Here is an 11,612-nt window from a genome sequence, read left to right on the forward strand (position 1 = left end):
TGGCCACATCTTTTTAACCACACTACGACATGGGCGAAAAATGCAAATTAATTGTTTCTGAGCGATGTGCTCAAACCCAAAAACAAGTGTTTTGGAGGTTGTTAGTTGTTGGCAAGCAAAGGCCTGCTAAAACCATCGACCCACGCCACGCTAGAGTTTATCCTGTTTGACGCCCACGACCCCATAAATTCAAGATATCCGGATTTTTATATTTACCTGCGTTCTAGCCGCAAAGTGTGCTATGAAAGATGTCGGCGTAGAGGCCGCACCGAAGAGGCGGGATATACGCTGTCATTTTTTAAACATTTACACCGCCTCCACGAAGAGTGGATGGATCGGCTAGTAACCGATTTCCACGAGAAATGTGGTACTCCCGCTCCACGTGTCAAGGTGACACGAACACGTGCACTGGACAATCGGCCAAAAGTGGCCGATGCGCACAAAGGTGACCCCAAACACCTGCACCTCTTAGAAGTAAACAAGTAAACAATTACGATGCAGGTGCAGGGGTCGCCCACGCCTGGTAGTGTGCCAGCACGCGCAGCTCCAGCCGAGCTGCGCGCCGCGCCCAGGCCTCGCCCACTCAAAGCCCGATGCATATATGATGGGCCACGGGCCGAGGCGAGTTAGTTCAGCTCCGACTCTTGTCCAGTGCAGTGTTTGCAAGTCTGTGCCCCGAAGCCCTGAGAGTCAACAACGTGCGCTCCGAATAAACACCGCTTTTGTAAGTAGAAGTGTTCTCACTGTCAAGAACCCTAAGTGCCCCTAAGGACTGGCCCCTCTGTACTGTAACTGCTAGCAACCAACATCTACACAGACAAGGGAAACCAGGCTCCACAGTGGTGTCAGGTGTTTTCTGACAGTGTACGAGCGGCACGCGGCCCTCCTGCCTGGCAGGGCCGGGCACGGCACGGCACGCACTGCGAGCGGACCAACTCGACCAATGACTAGCTGCACAAATGGACTACAACGGAACTGACCTACGGACGCTGCTGGCCAGCTACCCGCTGGACGCGAAGAGAGAATACCCCCGTTTCGCCGTCATCTACCTGGCAAAAATCAACAACAGCACGTCTCAATTGAGCTTGGTGAATATCGTCGAGAGCATAAACCACCTGCTTTCGCGTTTCCACACGCACGTCGATAAGAAGTGGACCCAGGGAAGCTACAAGGAAACTTTCGTAACAGTCGGCAACTCTTTCAACGGACAATACGCAGCCGAGGACAGACCGCACATCTATTTTGTGGAAACAAGAGAGGTGATACTCAAGAGCCAATACCAAGGGCCTAACGACGTTTTCTGGTTTGACATTAAGGCCCTGACGAGAGAGTGCATCGTCCTCGCCCAAAGTCTCAACGAGACGGCCGTAAAAGTCGACCCACTCCTCAACAGAATCGCCCAGCATCGACGAGACAAGGAACAAGAAGAAGAGCGCCAAGCAGAAGAGAACCGGCGGCAGAAGGCAAAGGAAGAGCAACGCCGCGCAGCAGCACAAAGACAGCGCGAGGAACAGGAAGAAACGGAAGCCAGACTCAAACGATACCGACAGCAATTAGTCGACGCTGAACAGCACCGCGCCTCCACGCCAGGACACAGCCCCCAGACCAGTCCCCACAAGGGCCAGATAGAGCGGACAACCGAACAGACACCGATAGAAGACGATTTCACTGCAGAATTTAAACGTAAACAGGAAGATTACAAACGAGTAGAGCAGCAGATCGGCGCCCGACTACAAGAGGCACTCCGGCAACAACAAGAAAACAACAAAGAAACATCAGAGGCGCTCACCGCGGAGGAAGAACAGGCAAAACAGCTGGCGCTCGACCTAGCACTACAAGTAAACGAGCGAGAACTAGCGAGCCTGTACGCAAAAAGGGAGCAGCACAGGCAGAAGCTCGACCAGCTCAAGGCGGAATACGCACAGAAGATACAACATCAACAGCAAGTACAGTACCAGCAGCCTCGTCAAATGGAGGGCTCCATTTCCAATGCGGCTTGTATCAACTCCATTGATATCTACTCAGGCGACGGAGATCCGACGCCAATTACTGAATGGATCCAAGGAGTGGAAGATGCAGCCAATTTGGCACAATGGAACGATCGCCAGAAATGCCAAGTAGCTCGGCTCCGCCTCCGATCGTCTGCGCGCGCTCTACTTACTACTAATCCAGATTTGGTGCAATTGTGTGACTGGAAGGAATTTAAATCGCACCTGCTTGCAAGATTCAAGGAGCAAGAAACAGCAATTTCCCTGCACAACAAGTTGGGCAACTCCAGGCAACAAAAGGGTGAGACGGCCCGCGCTTTCGCAGTGAGGGTTCAGCAGGTAGCACAGCGGCTGAACGAAGCCAGAGGGCTTCCGAAAAACGAAAGCGAAAGACTGCTGAGACGGCGACTGCTTGAAGCAGACTGCTGCGCCGCTTTCCTGAACGGACTGCGCTCGGACATCCGGAATTTGGTGAGAGTGCAGGCACAGAAGGAACACGGCCTCGCCGATTTGATCCGCATTGCCACCTCAGAAGAGACCCAGCAAGCCGCAAACGGCGAGACACCAGAGCACTCCCTCGCGGCGCTGCAAATCAGCGACAGCCAGCAGCAGGACAATCGAAAGTGCTACAACTGCAATCGGCCGGGTCATTTCCGCAGGGACTGTACAGCGGCTGGCGGCGCGACGAGGTCACTGTACCAGGGGCCCCGACGCCCCGCGCCGGAACCGGTCCGCGGCAGACCGGCGGGTCAATGGCACCAGGCCAGCGCACAGCGCGGCCGGGCCTCCAGCCCACGCTGGGAGCCGCGGGGCCGGAGCACCAGTCCTCGATGGCAGCAACGCGACAATGGCGCGCGCCGGCAACAACGGCAGCGGTCAATGAGCCCAGGCAGGCGCACAGAACGAGACCAAGGTCAAGACTGGCGCAGGGAGCGAAGGCAGGTCACGTTCTCATCAGGCCGCCAGGGCGACAGGCGCCGTCCGGGAAATGCCAACGGAACGCGGAATGCGCCGCGGCCAAGTTCCAGGGGAAGATTCCAGCGGCGCTAGAAGAAGACGGAGAACCGGAACCGGAAGAGAATCAGATCAAAATTAACACAACCACCAATTTCGATTCGCAAAATTCCTGTGCCAATTTGGTCAGACTGGCAATAAATAGACAAAATTATTGGTTCCTGGTCGATACAGGAGCAGAAGTCTCACTAATCCTAGAAAAGTGTGTTGAAAAATACACACCGAAACCCGCCAAGAATATAAAGTCCGTCACAGGATCGGTAGTCCCAATCCTGGGAGAAGTTCAGTTGGAAGTTGGACGAGGCAGGCGTTCCCTGCTCTTTACATTCCTAGTTGCTTCCAACGAACTCGCAATAAGTGCAGACGCAGTCATTGGAATAGATTTTCTAACTCATCACAAATGCAAAATTGACCTAGAGAAGAAAACTCTGAAGAGCCCCGGGGGATTCTCAGCACAATTACACCCCGTTAAACAAGGTTTCGAGTACAGACTCGGCAACATTACCTTTAGGGCAGCAACTGGAGCAACGGAGGACGGTTTACCAGTTTGTAAAATGAAGACCTTCGTAATCAGCGACGGCCAGGAAGAACGCCAGGGGCGTAGGCCACCGGAACAACTCACAGTATGGTTCACAGCGGAAACGGAAATCCCAGCGTATACAGAAGCATTACTAACAGCCGCGACCAACGCGCCGATCGGACAACAGTATGTCATCGCGGCGGAATCACTCTCAAATCACTGCGCGGTAGGACGCCTGCTAACAAGGGTCCTAAGGAACCGCACAGTCCCAATCCTTCTCCTCAACGCGACGGCCCGGCCGGTACTGTACAAAGCCGGCCAGACAGTGGCCGCGCTCTGCTCCGCGCGCCGGGCCACGCCCAGCGACGTCGCCACAGACGGTGACGCAACGCGGCGCCCCGCCAACGCGGCTGGCACGGCGACCGGCCCACACCAAACAAGGCGGGACGAGGCCGGCCCCGCGCGGCCCCGCCACACCGGAGAAACGAGCCGTGCACTCCAAGCCACAGAGGACACAGGAGAAGCAACGCATAGACTTGCGGCTATGAAAATAAACAGTGAACTGTACCAAGAAGACGACTCGTACGAGCTGCTACCATTGGATTTAATACGAACAGAAAAGGATACGGAAACAAGGAAGACGGTGAGGGAACTAATTGAGGCAGTTCAGCTACCGCACCTGCAGGTTACAACAGCACAACAATTGCGCAACATTCTAATGGAATTCCAAGAACTCTTCGACTTATCACAGCTCGTCGGCGCTCCGAATTTTCGAGTGAGGATCCCACTCAAGACGCCGGAAGACCAGGCAATACGAGTACGTCAATACCCACTAGCGAAGGCACACATCGATTTTCTCAAGACAGAAATGAAAAAAATGGAGGAACTCGGAGTGGTCAAGCCATCCACTTCCGATTTCAACTTACCAATACTTTGTGTCAAGAAGGCCACACCGCCAGGACAGCCACCGAAATACCGGTGGGTCCTAGATGCACGGCAAATAAATCTTGCATTAAATGACAGAATCTACGTGGAAATTCCGCGGATACATGATGCACTGGAAAGCCTAGCTTTCAGTGAATATTTCACAACATTGGACTTGAGTAATGCATTCTACAACCTCAAGATACACCCACAGGACACTCATAAATTGGCATTTACAGTGCCAACGGTTGGAAAGATGGAACTGTGTCGTTTACCTCAAGGTTTGAAGACCTCATCTTTCCAGTTCCAGTTGTATGTCAACAAAGTTTTGACAGGCCTAATCGGCTCGCGGGTGGCCTGCTACCAAGATGATATTATAATCTACAGCAGGACGGAGGAAGAACACCTAGAAAGCTTGAAGCAGGTACTGGAGAAACTCCACAAAGAAAACCTGCGGCTCAACATTGCCAAGTGTGAATTTATGGCTACAGATGTAAAATTTTTAGGGTTCAGGGTATGCAAGAAGGGCATATACCCCAACCCGGAAAAAGTAGAAGCGCTGAAGAAAATCAAAACTCTGCACAACGTCAAAGAAGTGCGCAGTTTTCTAGGGGCCCTGAATTTCTTTCAGGCGCACATCCGCAATTTTTGGACAATTGCGGAACCCCTAGTCGCCCTCACAAGGGATGACCCCGCGAAGAAGAAAAGGAAGGGGACAACCAATACGGCAGCCACACGGAAAGCAGCAAAAGTGCCGTTCTGCTGGGGCAAGGAGCAACAAGAAGCTTTGGATTACCTGATCAAAGCGCTCACGGAAGAGCCCGTCCTAAATCATTTCCCCAGATTTGATCAACAGTTTATTCTCCACGTGGACGCCAGCAATTATGGCGCAGGAGCAGTGCTACAGCAAGACCGCGAAGGGAAACCTTGCGTGATCAGCTACTTCTCCAGGCTTTTCAACAGTGCGCAGCGCAACTACACAGTGCTTGAGAGAGAAGCACTCGCACTGGTAATGGCACTAAAGCACTTCACCCACTATCTGCTCGACTCTTATCTGCCGGTAAGGGTGCTCACGGACCACAGAGCACTACTTTTCCTGCAAAGCTTCAATGAACCAATGAGCAGAATAGCTCGGTGGGCCCTTTTCATCAGCCAGTTCAAACTGGAAATAGTGGCAGTGAAAGGAGAAGACAACGTGGTGCCCGACTTCCTGTCAAGGGTAATTAGATCTATCGCTAAAAGGCAACAAGATGAGCTAGTGCCTCACAACCCTGACGTAGCAGACCTAACCCCCTACCTATGGGACACAGCTTACGTTAAGGTGCACCAGCAGCAAGACGACTTTTGCCTCTCCACGATGAAGAACCTGCAAAATGCAAGTAAGAAAGAAGAACTTGCCCACAAATTTGCGATCGGGCAAGATGGTTTGCTGTACCACACCTCTACTCATTACCAGCTCTGCGTACCAGCATCACTTCGGCACTATGTTACAAATTTGTGCCATGATGTCAAGACAGCCGGACATTACGGCCTCAAGCATACGGTACAGCGCATTCGACGCAATTTTTGGTGGCCACTACTGTCCAAAGATGTGGAACAGTACATCAAGACGTGTGAAGTTTGCCAAAAGCACAATCCAGGTGGACGCAAAGTAGCAGAAATGGTCCCCATGCCGATCCAGTCTGCGCCGTTCGAACGCGCCCACCTGGACCTCATAGGGCCATTGCCGAGAGACATTGACGGCAATCTGCACATCGTCTGTTACATCTGTGCTTTCAGCAAGTTCCTCATTGTCTTTCCGACGCCAACAATGGACAGTTTTACAGTCGCCACAGGCTTGGTGGATCATGCCTTCTCCAAATTCGGGCCACCTAGGGAGCTGGTTTCAGACCAGGCCCCGCAGCTGATAGGGGGCGTACTGCGTCAGGTCACCGACCTGCTTGGCGTGGCAAGACTGAAAACTACAGCTTATCATCCACAGAGCAATGGAATAGCAGAACGGTCTCATAAGGATCTAATGCGAGTACTGCGCACGCTTATCAGCGAAGACCCCCTGACATGGAGCCGTCACGTGCAAATGGCAGCCTTCGCGCACAACACAGCGATCCATACTTCCACGGGGGAAACCCCATTCTTCGCTGTGTTCCTGCGCGACCCATATCTACCGGAGGTAGATTTGTTCCAGCAGCAGCCATTGTACACAGAAGACTACCCCCACGTCCTGATGGCGAAGATGAGGGCCACCTACAAGAAGATACTCCAGGAGCTGCATTCAGCTACAACGAAGAGGGAAAGCTACTACAATAAGAAAGCAAAACCAACGGAATTTCAAGCAGGAATGAAAGTATTTCTACGAAGGGACCACATTGAAAAAGGATCCTCCAAGAAGCTATTGTCTAAATTTCAAGGGCCCTGGAGAATCCTAGAAATGACCAGCAAAGTCAACGCAAAAATTCGGTTAATCTTCCCCAAGAACACAACTGACGCAAAGCCAAGAATTGTCCACATCAACCGCCTGAAGCCAGCGCCCGACCGACTTCAACCAGACGGAAGCCTGTATGCAGGCCAGGAGAAACTACTGTGCCAAGACGACGACGGATCAACACAGGAAGCGACAGACCGGACAACAGACTCCGATCAAAAGACGGACGGCGACGGAAAGGTTCAAGGAAACGCCGGACCCAACGGGCTTGCCAACGAGCCAAACAAGACGGACCCTAACCTCGAAATGAAAAACGAAGACCACGGACGGGCACTTAGAAGCAGAGGGCCAGTGAATGATTTACCATGGGTTTCAGCAACAAAACGATTGTAATTAATTGAGCATTGTTGCGCCTTTTTCTCACTAGGGAGAGCAAAATGGAAGGACTGCCGGCAAGACTCAATGACGTAACGGAAAGCCTCCCGACGCGCCCGGGGGATGAAGTGTACGAGAGGCAGAATGCACTATTCAGGGCTGTCGTGCTTGATCGCCTGAGTGCTGACGCCCCGGAAGAGGACCAGGGCATCATTGAAGACCTCCCACAGATGGTTTCAATTCTTGTAAACCTGTTGACGGCGGTACTGAGGTCGCTGATACCAACAAGGAGTACCTTCAACACGCTTGTGGATAGTGTGGCCTCCGTCAAGAGGCTAATACAATCAATCATGACCGGACCGAGACGGACAGGACTACGATCACGCACGGCCGACGACCCTCCTCTACCGGCAATGGACTACCGGGGGCCCCCGATGCTACTGATGAAAACGAACGCCGACGCCCCGACACTGCTACCGATGTGGCGCCAACTGATTGAAGCGCTACTCGGACTGAACTTCCCGGACCACGAACTGCTAGACTTACTTCGTGTCCAAAGGATGCTCGAACTGACACGATGGGAGGGCCTACCGAACGACGACCAAGGACGTACCTTGCCGCCTGTGGACGACGCCGGTTGGAACATCCCGGGGCCATCCTCGGGAACCGACTACCCTCAGAGAATGCACCCTGTTGGCAACAACCAGGGCACGGTGGCGTTCTCCAAAAGGGGATGAATGCCCTGTCCAATAACCCGCCCACGGCCGCTTGACCAGACGGAAGACTACTACGGAACAGCACGAATGGACAAAGACTTGCCATACGACAGCTGCGACAGCGAGGTGGAAGTCCTAGAGCAACGAGCACCAACAGACTTCGCGGAAACTAAGACGGGAGAGACTCCAAGCCAACAGCGCAACCTCACGGACGATATACAGAACTATATATATCAGGAAGAGAGCGATGTGGACATAATGGATCGGCGGACTCCAATTTACGTTTACGACGGACCAGAAGCCATCATAACCGAATTTCACCCAGAAAACTTGGAGGAGAGACTACTTGCCGGACCACCACCCGCGGTGCCTATCGAACCACGAAGGCCGCGCCCTCTGCAGGAGACACTAGTGGCCTACATGGAGCATGGGCATCGCCGAGCCATGGAACTCGGGCATGCAAACATCCTAGGAACACTGGACAAACTGGTCCAGCTCATAGATGTTTTACGAGCAAGCATGCTCCAGACTGCCATACTGACGCCTGTCACCTACGTGACACTCGAAATTTTGCGCGAAATACTGAAGAGCATAGCAGAAGGAGAGGGCAGAAATGATGTCTACGTGCGAGAGCACGCAGACTTACCTATACCAACAATTACGGCAGAAGTCCTCATGGCCAGTGTGGCAGAACTTCCGGAGAACGCCCTCCGCAAGTTACAGAAGTACGTGCGCGCTTTGGCCCACGTAGGTTTCAACCGGTATGCCATGATGGCCATCAGCAATGCCCATACGCTGTTCCATGTGGCGACTCCGGCCAACAAACAACGGCTTCAGCAAATACCGGACATCAGCGACTCAGACACCCCCGGACGAGAACCGACTCGACAAACCGCCAGCAATCAGGAGACACCCACATACGACCAGACAGTAGAACCGACGCCACAATCTCAGACAGCACCATCACCCCAACTACCGGCAGAGGCAGTGCCTGAAATACCGATGACCACATCGCAAGAGAACCTGAAGGAAGAAATGCCAGACGCGCAGGAGCAGATTCCGCCAGCCGTCCCAGCCTCCCCCCCACATCAACTCGACCAAGAAGGGAACCGCCCAGAAGAGCCAAGGCCTCCACAGGCCCGCCGTTACAGAAAACGGCGCCCCGAGTACACCCACCATATGGACCTGCGCAGCAAAGCGCGCCCGAGACGAGTGACCAAAAACGAAAAACGCTAAAACGTGGCATTCCTTTTCCACAGGCCCCGACGGACGGACAGTCTACGTGACAACACGGACGCTCAGCATGTGCGGCATTTTGAGTTGCGTCCTAACATGCGCTCTCATAATAGCCGTCGTGCTCGTGGCCGGAGGTACGAGCGGCTGGACGAGCATCACGACGGAACCAGCCCACAATGGTACCGTGCTCCATCGCGTCACGAGAGCAACCCCGCCGAAGACCAGCTCAGCCAAGTCACCCGGACCGCCTACAACAACGACCACAACTACCACTACCACCACTACGACGACTACGTCAACCTCCGCTCCGCCCTCGTTGACCTCCGGGATACAATCGCAGCAATCAGGCGCCGCAAGTCAACCAAACCCTCCACTTCCCACAGCAGCGGCACTGGTGAAGGTACACACCGGCCCAGCGAAAGGAGGGATAGGGAAGAAGACTTTCACTACAATCAAGAAGGGACCTCCTTCCGTTCTAGGGACGAAAGAAGTGAACCTTGCCAACGGACCTTCGATAGAGGCGTCAGGGGAATTGAACGCAGGCAGCTTGTTTATTCGGACGAACAGCTTCCACATCTCCCTCAGCGAGTGGGTTCTCCTACTGAACATGAAGCGTGTCGACAAATACGAAGAGCACCTACAAGCTCTCACGGAACAACTGAAACCGATGGTTACCAAGGCCAGCACAGTCCCTGATCCCATTAAAACAGAGATAACGGGCACGCTCGATGAAATCTCAGGCATTAAAGCAGAAATTACGAATTTCCGGGACTCGATACCGCAGCAGAAACGCAGGCGAAGAGACACCGCAGCAGGCCGGAAGCGCAGATCAACGAACGCCCAGAAGGTAGGCAACCTACAGGGAGCCGACCGGCGGATGCCCCTCGTAGGAGCCACAGGCACGCCGCAGCCAATCGCCGCATCATGCGACCCTGTGAACGCGATCAACCTGTGTGCTCCCAGCTCCCTCTTTTTGCCAGTGCTCATGCCCGACGCACCTACAGAAATCAACTTGCAAATGGTGCGATGGCTGAAGATTTTCTACAGACGAGTCGAAAGACTAATGCTTTCGGACTTGCGAAACGGCACGCGGCTGTTCTCACCGGCAGCAATGTTTCCGGCACCGCCCCGGCCGTCCCCATTGGGAGTAGGCAGCCGGGACCCAGCACCCATCAGTACCAGACTACCCTACATGCCGGAGGAGGCGACAGCACCGGAAGAAACGGTCTCTTTCGTGCAAGAATACACCACGGTGAGGTCCCACTACGTGGACCCCTACCAAAGCACCACAACAGAGGCGCCTGCAGACACGGCAGACAAAGAGGAGTACGTGGACCCTTTCTCACGAAGGAAGAAAAGACACATCCCGGTAGTGATGTACACAGCAGCACCGCAAGTACCAGGAGTCAGCGCCACGCTGTTGCCGAAAACCAGCAACAATGCACCTCTAAAGCCACCCAGCCACGGCGTGGAACAAGAACCGGTTATCATCGTCTCAAGACCCTTGGGCGCTACGGAAGAGAACTCGACACGGCCAAGAAACGGATCGGCAACGCCCGATTTCCCGAACTTGGCGGACCCCAAGGTCTGGAACCCAGCATTTAACCCTCATGACCCTAGTGGCCTATGGCCCATCGACATGAACGGAACGGGTACAATCGACATAAGCGAGGCGCCGAGAAAAAACAGACGCAGTCTTCCCGAGCTGGTGACCAGAATTATTACCACCGCGATGAACAGGACGGACCTAGACAACGGAGGTCTGATCGCCACAGTAATCAAGCAGTCCACGCGCAAGAGGAGAGGCATGGTAAATGCAATCGGCACAGTAGGCAATTGGCTATTTGGCACCATGGACGACGAAGATCGCAAGAGAATCGCTGAGGATATGCTAAAATTGGGCAGTCAGACACAGCTTCTGACAAGGATTAACAACGAATTTGCGTCAAAATTAAATCTGACAGTGAAAACAATACTGGAACATGATATCCAGATTAAAAAGCTCATCAAGTTGGCAGCGACGGACTACGCATCTGCACGGACGACGGACATCACTTTCAGTTCGCTGATGCGAAACACGCACGCCACAATCGCCGCCATCAGAGCGGAAGTTTTGCTTTCATGACTGCATGGAGCTCGCCATAACGGAGGGCACGCTTACCTCGACATTCATCGAGCCCAGGAAGCTCCTACAGATCGCTCTGGGTTTGGAAGAGCAGGTCAAAGACTTCGGATTGACCCTTCCACTAAAACCAACAATGGCGAACATCCATGTATACTATGGAGCAATCACGACGCAGGCGTATCTGACAAAAGATTCTTTTACTCTGTTCCTACATTTCCCCCTGGTAATGAAGGACAAAGTCTTTACACTCTACAAGGCGCTACCCTGGCCAGCCCCTATCCTCAACTCCAAG

General features: G+C 53.5%; 1 protein-coding gene across 1 annotated transcript; it reads left to right on the forward strand.

The window, feature by feature from the left end:
* The first annotated feature begins 368 nt into the window (after positions 1-368).
* LOC117646538 lies at positions 369-11,295 on the forward strand. Its single transcript, XM_034387566.1, has 2 exons — positions 369-724; positions 9,219-11,295. Exon 2 carries the CDS (start codon positions 9,292-9,294, stop codon positions 9,889-9,891), a length of 600 nt encoding a protein of 199 aa, XP_034243457.1. The 5' UTR covers positions 369-724; positions 9,219-9,291; the 3' UTR covers positions 9,892-11,295.
* Positions 11,296-11,612: the final 317 nt, after the last annotated feature.

The sequence above is a fragment of the Thrips palmi genome, unplaced genomic scaffold (assembly GCF_012932325.1).
Source record: "Thrips palmi isolate BJ-2018 unplaced genomic scaffold, TpBJ-2018v1 HiC_scaffold_19, whole genome shotgun sequence".
NCBI lineage: Eukaryota > Metazoa > Arthropoda > Insecta > Thysanoptera > Thripidae > Thrips > Thrips palmi.

Excerpts from the sequence above, each read along its gene's own strand:
- LOC117646538 (XM_034387566.1), top strand. The coding sequence starts at position 9,292 with ATGCGCTCTCATAATAGCCGTCGTGCTCGTGGCCGGAGGTACGAGCGG.